The following is a 16207-nucleotide window of genomic DNA, read 5'->3' as shown; positions in this document are numbered from 1 at the left end:
CTACTGACGAACGTATTTTTCTCCTGAATGTTGCCAAAATCAGCATTTCCTATGGGAATTTTTCTGTTTATATGGATTTCTTTCTGGTATATATATATATATATATATATATATATATATATATATATATGATTTTTTTTTTACTGAGAGGAAGAAAGAGGGATAGTCAGAAACATCGATGAGAGAGAGAAATCGATAAGCTGCCTCTTGCACACCCCCACTGGGAATGTGCCCCAACCAAGGTACATGCCCTTGATTGGAATCGAACCCAGGACCTTTCAATCTGCAGGCCCACACTCTATCCACTGAGCCAAACTGGTCTCGGCTCTTTCTGATCCTTTTAAAAATCCTTTAGAAAATTGTTTCCTACATTTGGCATTTTAGGCTATTTCTAATTTTTTTAATTAAACTTTTTGTCAAATTAACTAAATTTGTCTATTGTCATAAAACAAGCAAACGCGTGTTTAGCTGGAAAGTTTGTACCAGTTCTGATTGGATGGCTTTGAACAGCGTATGACTGTTTTGGCGGCGTCAGCATATTAAGGCAAGTTCGTTTTATCCCCCTGCCAGTGCTCCGAGGCTGCGGCGGGAGGTCGGAGCCGGGCAGAGAGCAGGGCCTTCCCCTGTGAAGGACAGACTGTGTGTGTTAGCGCACCCCTCGGCCCAGGCCTCAGCCTGGAGAAGGGAGGCTGAGGGGCTCCCCGAGAGAAGACCGGGAGCAGAGGGTGAGCCTGAGGGGCAGAGAGGATAACCCGGCAGGAAGAGAGCGAGGAGGCTCAAGTCCCCGGGTCCCCAGCTCCCAGTCTTCTCACCCCTGCCAGCCCGACACATTCAAAAGATGTGAAGTCTATGATGATTTTTAGAAAAGCAATAAGTTTGGTCAGTGTGACAGATTGGTCTTCAGTATGATGATGGGCCCTGGGGACAGGGAGGCCTGTGGTTCGGAAGAAGAGGAGGAGGGAAAGGAGAGAAAATTTTTGTGGATAAAATTTTTCTGTTCATTTGTATATTTCCTTCCTTCTTTCTCCCCTGGTGTGCACTGCCCTTAAGAATGGTATCATCTCTGTCTCCCTCCTGCCTTCATCAGAATCCTCTTTGTGTTACATAACCCAACTAGTAGATGAAAAGAATCTGTGGAATCAGGATGGTGTTCTACCAGTAAATGCCAGGAGACGTGTGCTGGTTGTTAAATATCAAATGTTTGGGTGATGGTTGGTAAGTAGCACTTCCTCAGCCCCCCTCCTGTAGGCAGGCCCTCACCTCACTGCAGGTCTCAGGGGCCTCTGTGACCTGGCAGCACGGGCCCCTTGGGCTCTGCTTTGACCCAAAATGCTGGTCAATGCCCCCACTATAGCTGTGGTTAAACATCTAAATAATCACCTTCATGGCATTAATCCACACAAACGTATGAGTCACAATTCTTCATCCATCCTAGATGTTTTTACATTTTTAAAAGACATTATTTATTAACCCAAATGAAACTCGAATTTAAGTCCCACTCAGATGAGAGCAAACATCCCATGACCGCGAGGAAGGGCATCTTTGCACAGCCCAGGCGCTGTCTCTGAGGAGCCGTCCTTCCCCAGGGTCACTGCCCCAGCGTGGTCTGCTTTCTCAAGCCTGTTCGTTTCTTCTCATCTGGATGCGCATGGCTTCTAATTCTCTTTTGGCTTTGAGATGCTTTTATTTTCCTACATTGGCTCCCCCACTGAATGATAAAGTAGGTCGTTTCCAGATGAGAGAGAGAAATATGGACTGTATTAGTCTATGTCGTCATTTCCAAACAATTAAAGGCTGCTTCGTTTTTGCCACCATCCTCTGAGGGATATTCCTTCCTTTGACTATAGCTGCGGTCAACGGGGCCCTTCCCCTAACCTCTTTAGGGACTTTTCCCATCCTCTTTGGCCTGAATGGGTAATCAGCATCATCATTTATTCAGCCATGGCGCTCCTAGATCACTAGATGGCTTCCATGGTCCTTTCTAAGTATATAACGTATACTTTATTATTATAAAGAGAAGTATCCAAAGAGAAACTTGGTGCATAAGTGATTCACAATTGAGCAAAAGAAAGGACTGGTCTAGCCAAGTCCAGCTCCCACTTAGGACAAGTGTTCCTTCTGCTAGATTTCTCTCCTCAGATCTCCGTGAGCCAGAGCTGCTTCCCTTCTGTGGGGACAGGTTCCACATGGCTCCCAAGATCCCACTCCTGCACTCTCTGCGTTCCTTGCCATTGTTTTCACTTAGTGGGCTCTTAGTTCAGTGTCTCCCAGGTTTCCTCTCTCATTGGCCTCTTCCTGGCTGTCTAGCCCTCCTTACCTCCCCAGTGCTCATGCCTCTGACCTGGCTCATACCACTGCCTTTTCCGTGTCATAACCAGCCTCCAGTCCCTGGCCTTTGTCCTCCAGGCCCTCTAGGGCATCCTTCACCCAAAGCAGATTTACCTCTCAGACACCACATTGTCATTGAGAACATAAGATGGTTGCCCTAGCTGGTTTGGCTCAGTGGGTAGAGCATTGGCCTGCAAACTGAAAGATCCTGGTTTGATTCCCGTCAAGGGCACATGCCTGGGTTGTGGGCTCGGTCCTCAATGGGGGGCATGCAGGAGACAGCTGGTCAATGATTTTCTCTCATCTTTGATGTTTCTATCTCTCTTTTCCTCTCCCTTCTCTGAAATCAATAATATATATATGAACATAGGATGGTTGCTGGTTTACTGCAAAAATAGTATATGTAGTTGGAAAGGAGAGCTCTCCAGCACAACTGTGAAACTTCAAAGTATGCCCTCAAAATTCATAAACTGCATATTTATTAAATCCCAACATTGTATGAAGTATTTGTTTTGTTGTGGGCTAAAAAGTACAAATAAGAATCTGTCATAAATATATAAGAAATAATAGCCTTGTTTCCCACATAGTGTCTAGTTGAAAAAATGGTAACAGCAGGAAGTAAGTTGACTGCAGGAACTGTGGCATTGGTGAAGTCTAAATTTGTCTCACCCAAGCTTCTTGTTTCTGAAATGCTAAAGCTCTGGTTTCTTTTCTTTTAAAAAAAAATATATATTTTTATTGATTTCAGAGAGGAAGGGAGAGGGAGAGAGAGATAGAAATATCAATGATGACAGGGAATCATTGATTGGCTGCCTCCTGCATGTCCCCCATTAGGGATTGAGCATGTGCCCTTGACTGGAATCGAACCTGGGATCCTTCAGTTCGCAGGCTGATGCTCTATCCACTGAGCAAAACCAGCCAGGTGAGTGCTGGTTTCTTGAAGCGAACACACGTCACATTTGGTATTTATTTAATATATATTTCAGAATTCAAACCACTCTGTAAACATTATTAACTAGTCTGCATAATAGCCTAATGATAAGGATCAGAGGCAGCCTCGTTGTCATGGAGACATTCAGATATCACTGTCATCGCTTACATCACATAGTGCTATTATTAGGCATTTTCTTGTTTGCCTCTGTGACTTCAAGTCACTCAATAATAATTAACATGTAGTAGTAGTAATAATAATAATTAACCGAGTGGTTATTCCGTGCAGTCAATGTGCTAAGCCTTTAACACTCACGATCTTGTTTAATCTTCCCAACTACACCGGGAGGCATATGTACCATGTCCCACTAACGCTCAGAAAGATCAGGTAATGCAGTGCTGATGGAGCAGTGCCTCTCTGCTCTACACCCTACCTTCATAGCCTTGCCAAACTATACTAGAGGCTTTAGAAACGGTGTACTATAGACCCTCGATTACTTGTGGAATGCAAAGGACGTGAAACACTTCATTTTGGCTTAGCCAGTGTATATGGAACATGTACTACACATAATGCATCCAGAGATAATTCATTATATATAAGATGTTTACATATAAATATTTACTAAGATTATATGAAATGAAAAAAAAAAGATTATATGAAATGCAAATCAAAACCACAGTGAGATATCACTTCACACCCAGTAAGATGACAAAAATTAAAAAGACAGACAATAAGTATTGGCAGAAATGTAGAGAAATTGGAGTACCCATCCATTGCTGGTAGGAATGTAAAATGCAGCCATTTTGAAAAGCAATATAGCTGAAGGGTCCCGGGTTCGATTCTGGTCCAGGGCACATGCCCGGGTTACAGGCTCAATCCCTAATGGGGGACGTGCAGGAGGCAGCCAATCAATGATTCCCTGTCATCATTGATATTTCTATCTCTCTCTCCCTCTTCCTCTCCCTTCCTCTCTGAAGTCAATAAAAATACATTTTTTTTAAAAAAAAGAAAAGAAAACAGAGCTTTAGCATATTCAGAAATAAGAGGCTTGGATGAGACAAATTTAGACTTCACCAATGCCACCAGAGCCCGCCTCAACTTAATTACTATAAACTAGTAAACCCAGCAGTTCCACTTCCAGTGAAATGAAAAAATGTCCACACAAAAGCTTGTACCTGAATATCATAGCAGCATGATTCATAATAGCCAGATAGTTAGACCAGTTCAATGTTCATCAGTTGATGAAAGAATAGTGTTGTATATCCACGTGGTGGACTGTTACTCGGCCATGAAGAGAAATGAGGCACTGACACAGGCGACAGTATAGAGGAACCCCTAAAACATTATGCAAGTGGAAGGCCCCATTGTCTGGTTCTGTCTATATGAACTGCCAGGTAGGCAGACCCACAGGGAAAGAGGAGATTAGTGGGAGGCAGGCCTGGGGGCCGAGGGGGAGGGACTGACTGCTTCAGTGGTATGGGGTTTCTTTGTGAGGGAGATGAAAATGTTTTCTAATGAAACAGTTGTGATAGTCGCATAATTCTGAACATACTAAAAAATAAGTCACTGAATGGACACTTTAAAAGAGTGGATTTTATAAATAAACCATCTCATTAAAGCTGTTATTTGTAAAAGGATGTATGCTAGGTGCAAAGATAAGGAAAACGGACAGCTTTCCGTTGGAACTTCCTCTGATTGAGAGAGTATTGTAAGCACAACATTTAATGTAATGTGGCGGATGTGGGGACAGATGTGTGAGGCGGGCTCGGGGCACACAGGACGGAACAAATGGCTGCCCGGGTTCTAGCTCCCTCTGCCTGAACCAGAACCAGTTTAAGGAACCGCTATATTGCTTTTCAAAATTAAGGCTTAGACCTTCGTTCAGAAGTCGATTCTGACGAGCTCAGAGAGGGGTTCTAGCTCAGGCAGAGGAAACTCCTAAAGCACCGTGACCGGACAGACGTCAGTGTTTCTGGGAACGAGGTTCTGTGTGAAGGAGTGGGGAGAGGGCACCCGAGGAGCGAGTCACAGGAGAGGAAGCCCGGAGCTGCAGTCAGGCGAAGAGCCACACAGGCCATGCCCGGCAGTTGGACATTATCCCAGAAACAGCAGTGTCATCAGAGGTTTTTAATTTTTCCCCCACCGATTCTTTTTTTTTTTTTTTTAAGGATAGTTCATTGATTTTTAGAGCAAGAGTGAGAAAGGGAGAAGAGAGAATCATGGATTGGCTGCCTCCTGCATGCCCCTTACTGGGGATCAAGCCTACAACCCAGGCATGTGCCCTGACCGGGAATCTAACCAGCAACTTCTCAGCCCGTAGACCGCCACCCAACCAACTGAGCCACACTGGCCAGGGCTCCTCAGAGGCTTTTAAGCAGATGAGTGTCGGGATCAGATTTCCGTTTTCAAAAGTAACAGCGTGGGAAATGAGTCCTAAGAAGGCACAGGAAGGAGTCCTTGGAGGCAGTGGTATTTGGGGAACCTGCCCGCCCTCCCATCCAGTTCCAGCCCGCCGCTCCCTCCCGGCTTTCTCCCCTGCCCCTGGAGGAGGAGCTGTTGGTCTGGTGTTTCAGAGCCTGAGAACTTGGCGGGACCACAGCTTAAAGCGAATGGGCTCCTGTCCCCCGCACGTGTATGTCCACAACCCTGTCAGGCCCACAGCCTTCTCCGCTGCTGGATGTGGGGGAGAGCGGGAGTTCCCGCTGTGGCCCTCAGATGGTGCTACACCGTGTGCTGAACCTCTCCTGCGGTGCTCTCAGGTACCACAGGTCTATTGATGAAGCCAGTTCTTTTTTTTTTTTTTACTAGTAAGGTTATTACTTAATAGAAGTCTCCTTGTCGGGGATTCCCAAATGGGATTTGGGGTACTAAACATCCCGGCAGTGGTAGTGGTAATAGAGTATAAGAGAAAAATTTCACTCCTACCAGGGGTAGAATCAATACAGTGAGGCCTGTGTGCCGCCCTGGTTAATAGCATCATGTTCTGGAAGAGAAGAGGGGATTGAAACAGGCATGTCAGGGAGATGCCATGAGCAGAGACATGTAAGTAGGTGAGGGGAGGACCAGTGGAAGTGTTAGAAATTGACCCAGTTCAATTACTAAGGGAGGATCCCTAGCAGAGGACTTCATAGTCCACCTGGTAAGCAGAAGAGCCAGGAGACTGAGGGTGGAGAGGAGCTGGCTGACAGGTGGAGTGAAGAGTCCATTGCGACCTTGAGTTTAAGGCGCCGCTGAGCCACTCAGCTGATGTCCAAGAGGCATATGGACGTCAGGCCTAGACCTTAAGGAGAGACTGTGGCCCATGGGCTCTGACTAACTTACCCAGAGTCCCATTCCAGCGATCTGTGCATATTAGACAACATTTTGCTGCAAATTCTAATTGTCCTTCGAAGAGAGCCACCTCCAAAGACATTTGCCTGCGCTGCTCTTGATGTCATCTTGAAAAATAAGTAATAACATTTTTCATTTTTACCATTTTTTTAAACCAGAGTGTTTTATTTTGTTTTGTTTTCTCTATGCCCACAGAAAAAAAACTTGTGCCTAAGAGTTGATCACTGTCACAATTTTAACTACAATGGGAATGAACATTTTGCAAAACCTGAAAAATTCAGTCATTATTTTTAGGAGAATTAAAAATATGAAGTGAAACTACTTTTGTCACTTTATATCCCCTGACTTGATTATAAATGGTAGAGAAGCCTTCTTAGTGCCAGTCCCAGTCAACAGTCATCGGCCATTCAGGAGACCAGCAAAGGTCAAGGTCCCTCATTCGTAACTGAATTGATTTCATCAATTCTTTTAGGAACAGGAGACGAGTGACACAAGGCAGCAATGGTTTCTGCCAGAGCTGTCCTTGGATCAAAGCCTGCTAAGCCGCCCTCCGTGTCTCTGCTGGTGGTGTGTGCTGAGCTGGGCTCGCACCAGGCTTTGAAGTGCTTTATTGCTTTTTTATGAGTTTTACTAGATTTTCTTTTCCTCTCCTTCAGTTCCAGCAACTGACTTAATTCTATCATCATGGCCAGGGGATTTGTCTATAAAACAGAGCAAATATATTATGTCCCTGCACCTTTCAGAGGAAAACATGCACTTTGTCACGTTAAACATTTTGCAGTTTTAATGCCCAGCACTTCCCACAAAAAGCAATATTTTTTCTTTTGTTTTTCAAAAACATTTGGACAAGAGACAGAAACACAATAACTGAGTGTCAGCAATATAACTGAAGAGAGGAATATGTCCTTCCATTTTCCACATTGCTTATGATACGGGCGTGTTGATTTAACTATATTTCCGCAAAGTCTTTTGATAAAAATTACGGTAAACTCAGATCACTCTTCCTATTTAGAAACACCTACATGTAGTTTCTTACTTATCACATTAAAAGGGTCACTTAAAATCATTACTTCTTTACAAGGACAGTCATGATGAGTTAGGACATTTGTGAATAATTTGTTACTCTAATGTCTCCTATTAAGGCAAGAATGTAGTTATAAAAGAAAGACATTTTAGCTTACTCTTGCTATTAAGTAATAAAGCTTTCCAAGGCCATAAAAATATTTTGACTTTCTGTGTTCCTGCCTTTCTTTACCACTAAGAAATGCTATAATATTAATAAGCCAATAATTTTTAAATGTCGACCTGCCACCGAAGTGTGGGTGCTGAATATGTAACCATCAGTATTGTGGTGAGACTGAGGAAGCTTGCTCCCGCAGGGGTCATGTTATTGTTAAACTTAATGTTGCTGAAAAACCTGTTTATTTGGGGAGCTTTTTGTTTATAATTATTTTTTAAACTTTTTTCTCAGATGTAGTCTTCAGTGGATCCATGATCACTTTTTAAAAATTAATTTAAATTGTAAAAGAAAAGTTATTAGAAGCAGTTCAACAGATTTAGGAATTTTGCATTCATATTTAGTATCTGTGCCTACAAGGTCATTTCCTTCTTGTATTAAGCAGACATGTCCCCAGTGGAACCTCCAGGAGGAGCTGTTGGTGATCTGTCCCTGCCTCCAGTCATCCGGAAAGAGTGTTGTTTTAGGCTGATAACACCTCTGAGTCCTGCCGGCACAGAAATGTCTCCTGAGTCCTCTAGCCATTGCAGCCCAGTCACTTTCTCCTACTCACCTCATCAGCAGTTTCCCTTTGGGACTGCATGAGTACACCCCTGTCATTTTTTAAAAATATATATTTTATTGCTTTTTTTACAGAGAGGAAGAGAGAGGGATAGAGAGTTAGAAACATGATGAGAGAGAATCATCGATCAGCTGCCTCTTGCACATCCCCTACTGGGGATGTGCCCGCAGCCACGGTACATGCCCTTGCCTGGAATCGAACCCGGAACCTTTTAGTCCGCAGACCAACGCTCTATCCATTGAGCCAAACCAGTTTCAGCATTCCCGTCATTTCTTACAGGAGGCTACTCAGAGCCCAGTCACAGCGATAGGCAAGTGAGCTAAGTGAGCATCTTTCATACCTGCACAGAAGTAACTGTGTCTTGGCATTGTTCAGTTTTGTTTTTAATCATTTGAGGTCAGCTAGAGGGATCTTCATTACTGAAGAGAATGTATGCATTTGTTTCCTCTTAAAGCACATGTGTCAAACACAAGGCCCGCGGGCCAAATCCAGCCCGCCAGGCCTTGCAATGTGGCCCGCACCGCGCTGTCATCACTGCACTCCGCTGTCAGTTTATGACATTGTCAGTTTATGACTGTTCAGTAAACCATTCGGCCCGCGATTTAGGCTGGATTTTAGATTTTGGCCCCTTCTCTGATTGAGTTCGACACCCCTATCTTAAAGAGTTCACCGCCTATGTGTACACTCACATATCAGCCTTCAAGTTCTCGTTATCTCTAGAAAATTAAGGAAAGAAATGCAGCTACTTGAACCATATGTGCATCTTCAGGTATTTTATTCTAATCCAGTGGCTTTTAAAAAATATATATTTTTTTATTGATTTCAGAGAGAAAGGAAGGAGAGAGAGATAGAAACATCAATGAGGAGAGAGAATCATTGATTGGCTGCCTCCTAAATACCCCCTACTGGGGATTGAGCCTGCAACCTGGGCATGTGCCCTCAAAGGGAATCAAACCATGACCACTTGGTTCATAGGTCAGTGCTCAACCACTGAACCACACCAGCCGGGCATAATCCAGGGGCTTTTAACCTCTGTTAGGACCCACATCCCTTTGAGACTATGGAGAGAATGAAGACCTGCTCTCTGAAAATACACATGCAATACAACCTTTTCTAGATAACCCAGGGCTTTCTCAGGCCCACTGAAGACTGTTCAAGGTCTAGTGAGAGGCCCGTGAATCTCAAATTAAGAACTTGTTCTCGGTAAACCTGTGACTCTTGTTCCCACCCAACATGGGCAGTCATCAGTCGTGTCAGATTTTCTCACCTGTGATTCTCAGTCATAGCTAAGTGTCAAAGAAACCTCGTCAGCCAGCTTCCTGCCTGATTGCTCAGAGGCTACACTCAGAAAACAACTGGTGATGGGGATCAGTTTCTTTTCTTTTCTTTTTGAACTTTTAATTAATTAATTTTTTCTTTATTGATTAAGGCATTTCATATGTGTCCTCACACCCCCCCCCCATTATCCCCCTACTCTCCTACTTATGCCTCACCCCCCTGGTGTCTGTGTCCATTGGCTATGCTTATATGCATGCATACAAGTCCTTTGGTTGAACTCTCCCCCTTACTCCCACCCTCCCCTACCTTCCCTCTGAGGTTTGACGGTCTGATTGATGTTTCTCTATCTCTGGATCTGTTTTTGTTCATCAGTTTATGTTCATTATAATCGAGGATCTCAGAAGTTTTTATCCCGTTATGCCTCACCGCTTCGTGCAGCCCCATGGCCAGGGCCCTAACTTGTAACGTTCGCTACTTGTAACTACATTCATCATTGCCCAGTTTAGCCTTCAGAACATCAGCTGAAGTCATTGTCACAGATTAATCTCATTAATCCTCTCCTTTCCTAAAATTATGTTCTGTGTATCCTTGGGTTCCTGGGATAATGTAAAATGATTTCCTTCCCGCCCACCCACTTCTTTTCTGAAATTTACATGCTACGGTCTCAATTTATTATTATCCAAGTGGCTGTAGTTTCAAAATAGCACCTGTACCGATTGCTCCCAGGCGCTGTGAGTACCTGCGCAGTGCAGAGGGCGAGGTCAATTTCTGATCACCCCCAGTCACGGCTAACCTCGACTTCCAACCAGCCTCTAGCAGAGACTGAGAATTTCTCAAATGCTGATTTTTAAAATTAGTCATTACTTAACTAGTATAAGAAGTTTGTTTAAAAATAGCTTAATAAAATAGCTTAATTGAAGAGATCAATTATAAAAGCTGATTTTTTTTAAGGCCCTGTGCATTTTTGTACTGTATGAAAGACTTCTTAGGTTTTTGTTTTGTGTCATTGAAGAGAGGGTTGCTTTTTAAAAACATAAATTTGAAACAATTGTGTTTCATTTTCTATTTTAGTGGGGAGATGGAGAAATTAAAATGTTTTTATAGAAACAAACTATTTAAAATGTAGAATGAGACAAAAGTTTTGTTTTCATCTAAACATTATTCAGTATAAGCAACAATAGCCTATTATTGTATATTTTTGTTGTGGTTTTTTTTTTGTATTTCATATTTATTTATTTAGCTGTTTTATTTGTTCTTTAAAATTATATCTAGGAAGAGAACCAGTTGAGGGAGGGGATTAAGACAGTATATTGAAAACAAGCATGTTAGGTGAAAAACTCCTTAATTATGGTGAAGTGCTAGGTACCCATCTTCTCCCATCCAAGTACTCACCAGGCCCGGCCCCACTTAGCTCCCGGGATCAGATGAGATGAGGACATTCGGGGTGATACGGCCGCAGGCAGCAGCCCCTTTGATCGGGTCCCTGGTCCCTGGTAACCAGCACTGCATTGTCTGAGCAGAGACTGGAGGACCCCTTCGGAGAAGCTGACTGGACTAAGAAGCAACAGTGGAGACTGAACGGGACCCCCAGGCAGTCACTGTTGACCCCAGTGAAGTTCCCCACGTGGAACTTCCAACAGTAGCATTTTGGTGTCTTATTTTTCAATATGGATGGACAGCAGGGCTACCAGGAGTGAAAGGAAGCCACTCCGATGAAAGAGAAACCAAAACAAGCATATGAGCCCAGAAAGGGGTAGGAAAGAAACAGACAATGCAAGGAGCTGAAGGAAACTTTAAAAAACACCACAACTGGCATTGATAGTCACAGAGAAGTAAAAGAATGTCTGGTAACCATGAAACAAGAGCAAGGAAGGAAAAACCAGAGAACAGGGAAAAGCTCTTAGAAATTGAACCTATATCTTAGAAAGAAATAATTCAGCAAGGATGAAAAGGAAAATAAGAGAAAATCATACAGAGCAGAACAAATAGAAAGGAAAAATGTGAGAAAAGGTGAAGAAAATCATATGATCGGTTCAGAAGCTTTTTGCCTAGTAGGAATTACAAACAGAGGACATCGAGGAAGAAAAAAAACTCTTAAGAAAATTTCCCAGAGCTGAAGGACAGGAGATTTTCTGATTGAAAGCACCCACTGAGCACCTAGTAGAATGAATGGAAAACCAGAGCACACACACACTAAAGCCACTACTCTCCTGATTTCCTACCTTTTTTACTGTTCCCTTTCTCTTTTCTTCTCAGTATCTCCCTCATTCAGCCTTTATGCTGTTCCTCCGCTTTCTGTCTGTGGCTTTCCCCTTCCCCCTTTCCTCACTGAAGTCTCCTTCCCTCACATGCCTGGCAGTTGATGGCGGCTGTACCCTGGGGGCCTATCTGGGTTGTCAACTTGGATTTCCTTGTGTTGTTTCTCCATGTGGCCTGGGCTTTCCTACAACTTGATGGTTGGACTTCAAAGCATCTCAAGACACAAAGGAGGGGATGGGAGGGGTGGGAAGGAGAGAGAGAGAAAGAGAGACAGACAGACAGACAGACAGACAGACATCGGCAAAATGGAGGCCACACAGCCTTCAGTGACCCAGCCTCAGAGGTCATACAGCATTCCTGCACTGCATTCTGTTGGTTGAGACAATTACAAAGATCCCCAAGGCTCAGGTGGTAGGTACATAGGTCCTACCTCTAAATGTAGTGTGTCAGGGCCACACTGTGAGAAGAGCATGTGAAATGGGGCACAAACTGGTGTGACCATCTTTGGAAATGCAGACTGCTGCAGTGTGTGTGTGTGTGTGTGTGTGTGTGTGTGTGTGTGAGTGTGTGTGTGTGTGTGTGTGTTCACAGTGGTATCCATTTCAACCCCAGCAGGACTTCTCTGAAGTTAATTCCTTTAATGAGCCTTAGCTGCTAGCTCATCAGTTGTGAAGGCAGGAGCCCTGCTTCCTCCATCAGGAGGTTGCGTTTTCCACTGTGAAAAGGTGATAAAAAGCATGAGATGTCGCTGTTAGAAAAGAAAACAAGGTAATTATTAAAATGTGTCTGTTAAAGTAGCTATTCTAATTCTCTTTGGTCAAGAAAAAAGTTTAATATGAAAAACATACTTTTTATGATCGTCGTGTTTATAGTTTGGGTGTGATACATTTCTCTAGGTTCTTTTGATTGACCTGATTGACACAGCATCTTCTTTCCCTGATTTACGTGCGGAACAGATAGTTTATGAAGTACATGTTAGTTAGTCCTGTAGCCTGTTCACCTAACCTCTCCAAAGCCGGAGTTTCTCTGGAATATGGAAAGACTCAGTACCTGCCTCACAGAGCAGGCATGAGGATCACAGGAGTGAATAGATGTAAAGTGCTTGGCACGTTGTAAATGCTAAAATAAAATAAAAATCACACGCAGGAAGTATATGGATGTGTGAGTGATATTCTGCATCTACAAATATATGAAGAGTCCCAGAAAAACGGAAATCATTCCCAACAACGTACTCAAAAGGAGAAAAGACATGGCTCATGAAAGCAGTTTGTCAAGCTGTTTCATTGGGAAGCACATGCTAGATTGCTTGTTAATTTGATAACTGTTTTTTTTTTTTCTAGTTTGAAAAAGAAAAACAGCACGATATTCGATCTTTCTTTTCACCCAAACCTAAAAAAATGAACTTGGTGACCTCCTGTGATGAATCAAAGGTGTTCCATGAGAAAAAGACTGTACTGCCACCAGGCCCTGGAAAAATACCTACAAGAGATACCACTGATGTTGAAAACAGTTTTGAACCTGAAGCTAAAAGATGGAAGTCAGGCACCCCCGAAGGCCGCTGCAGCCCCCCACAGGCGGCCTGGGCCCCGAAAACCACAGCTCTGGCCCAGGCCACCGCGCCCGCCCCGCCCCGGGAGGACTGGCAGTGTGGTTTCTGCACCTACATCAACAACGCACTGCTGCCTTACTGTGAGGTGTGTGGGAATCCCGGCCGTGCTGGTGAGTACGCGGGCCCCGGCCGGGTGTTTCCAGGTAGCCTGTGGTCTTGGAGACCACGGCTGCCTCGGAGGGCAGTGTGATGCGGCACTGCCTTCAGCTTTAAGCTGGAGGAACAGCTGCACATGTGAAGGGAATGTGTCCCCTGGTGGAATGTGGAAAGCTCCTGGCTCCGTCAGGAATTGTGGGCCCCCGGCGCCCGTGGCCTGGCATTAATTTGGCACAAATGGACATTTATGATTAATGCCAGCAGGATGTGAATTCAGTGGGCAGGAATAGAAGCTCTGTTGCTATGGCAGCAAATATGCCTGATAGTCATAGACCTGCTGTTTTCTTTACTCAGAGGATAATACTTGATTTTAAAGAAATTATACATTATTTTTATTCATATAAAAAAAATTACCCAGTGTCGCTTCTTTGTCTAGTAAAATATCCACTGGGCCATGTTTCTGGCATAACAATCATAGAAATCCCTCTATAGGTCTTTTTAAAGAACTGATTTGATAATGTTTTATGAGTTCATTCTTTTTTAAAGCATGCTATTTTAAAAGTAGAAATGATAAACATACCTCAGAGTATGTTCTTATAGCATAAGATGCCATTTCCTGATGCTTTGCTTTTGGAATGTTATTAATACCTGGTTGTCTTAAGAAAAAGATCATTCATATGCCTTTTGTTGCCAATTCTCCTGTGTGAGAGGTCATTTTTTGTGGTAACTCAAAGTACCAAGTTGACAGTTTTGGAACCTGGAAGAAGTCATTTTGTTTTATCAAGGGTAAGAATTGTTCACATCTCCTTTTCCGTCACAGGTGAATTCTTCAGAGTATTAACATTAACAAAGACGCAGCCAAGTTGAAGCTGAAACTGCCGTTCCTCCTTGCCTGTCATTCTTCCCTCCATCTTAGCTTTGATTTGAGAGAAAGTGTAATCAGTAGCTGAGTCTTTCCTCTTTCATTTCTGGGTGTTCCTACCCAAACTGACAAGGCTGCCATCTGGGCGGGTATATTTGTAACGTGGACACCTGTTGTCTGTGAACTAAATTAGAACCACAAGCTTATCCCATATCATCTCTCTCACAATTTGCATTATCTCATTCAACTTCCAACTGCTACAGGCAGTAAAAATAAAGTATCTTGTGACTACGAAGTAATGTCCGTTCACAGTAAGTACGTAAGTTGAGCGATTTAGCAACAAAAATTATAGTTTAACAGGGTTTAATAGTTCTGATTTTTCTTTGTGATTATACCAAGAGCAACAACGAATGTTTCTAGACCCATGATTTAATAAGCAAACGCCCAAGCAGTCCAAACAAAAACAAAATGCCTTTTGTGAGCAAGCAACTGTCTGTTCAAAGAGAAACATATATTCTAATAACAGTGATATTACTTACATAAAAGTTATTATTAGATTGATGTTACTGTAATTTGTCATAGTGATTTTCAATCTTAATTTGGATATACCCCAAAAGTATTGAACCACAGAATTATTTCTAATCTATCTAAATTTTAAGTCCTTGCCTGCCATATAACACTTTGAGGAAATGGTGGAATCCAAAAATCAAAGGAGCCCTCCATTCCTGTGGAGGTTGCTCATGCAGATTCTAGCACATTAGATGGGATTTGATACAGTATAGTAATAAGCACTTATATTTGCTAATATGTAACACTTCTCTTGTGCTTTGTTCTTAAAATTGATAGTTTACACTTGACATCTTACAGTTATATGCCCAGATTCCTTGCAGGCAGCATGCAGCCCGAGGGCCACGAGTCTGACATGCTTGCTCTAATGGGTACCTCAAGCTTAGCATGTCCAAACTGTAATTGTTGATTCACCACCAACACCCAAATCTTCTCTTCCTCTCTCTTCCCTATATCATGCTAAAAACCTAGGTGGCATTCTTGATTCCTTTCTCTCCTCCCACATTTGATCCATCAAATTCTCTTGATTCCGGCCACTTTATCTTGTTGCTACCACCCTCTAGAATCCACCGTTTTCTCGCTCTCAGACCTTAGTGGCCTGTCTACTCTTCTCCCTTGTGGCTCTTCTCTATACAGCAGGCAGAGTGAGCCTTTAAAGACTTAGGTCAATGTCTTCCTTTGCCTAAAGCCCTCTAATACCTTCTAGCTACAGGCACAATCTAACCCAAGAATACAGACTCGGGGCCAGGCTTCCTAGACGCATGGACAGCTCTCAGCTCAAATGGGGCTCTTCCTAGAGCTGGGCCTTGCTGACCATCTCCTTACTTACAAAACCCTGTTTTACCTGAAGAGGCCCTACTTATTTGTTTACCTGCCTACTGTCTACCTCTGCCTCTTAGAGTGGAATCTCCGGGGAGCGGGACGCATCTGTCTTGTCCTTGCTCCCTCTCCAGCACCTAGAGTAGAACTTGGTGTTTAGTGGCTCAATACATGTTTCCAGAGGATGAGCAAACATTGGTGACTTCGCTTCTTTCTATAAGAACTACTGTGATTTTTTAAACTTTCCTTTTCAAACTGGGCTTAAAGTAAATAATGACTTCATCTAATGTATATATAAATTTTATGTTTGATTTTTATAATTCTACAAA

At 43.2% G+C, this 16207-nt stretch overlaps 1 protein-coding gene and 1 long non-coding RNA gene across 4 annotated transcripts in view; one reads left to right on the top strand and one right to left on the bottom strand.

Annotated features, from left to right (window-relative positions):
• The window catches only part of ZRANB3 (zinc finger RANBP2-type containing 3), a 163969-nt gene that overhangs the window by 127396 nt on the left and 20366 nt on the right, over positions 1 to 16207 (top strand). For both annotated transcript variants that reach the window (XM_084892252.1, XM_084892253.1), the window contains exon 13: positions 13266 to 13644. In XM_084892252.1, coding sequence (XP_084748378.1) covers positions 13266 to 13644 — 379 coding nt within the window. The remainder of the gene's footprint in view (positions 1 to 13265; positions 13645 to 16207) is intronic.
• Positions 1462 to 12061, bottom strand: LOC311626634. 2 transcript variants are annotated; one of them, XR_014795741.1, is made up of 3 exons: positions 11889 to 12061; positions 11059 to 11373; positions 1462 to 1708 (listed from the first exon to the last, which is right to left on the bottom strand). It is a non-coding gene; the product is annotated as an uncharacterized lncRNA (long non-coding RNA). The 2 variants fall into 2 exon arrangements; XR_014795742.1 differs by having other exon boundaries at positions 11059 to 11350.

The sequence above is a fragment of the Pipistrellus hanaki genome, assembly GCF_964339955.1.
Source record: "Pipistrellus hanaki genome assembly, chromosome: 8".
Taxonomy (NCBI): domain Eukaryota; kingdom Metazoa; phylum Chordata; class Mammalia; order Chiroptera; family Vespertilionidae; genus Pipistrellus; species Pipistrellus hanaki.
The sequence above is the reverse complement of the archived record's forward strand: the minus strand, read 5'-3'. Positions and strand labels throughout refer to the sequence as shown.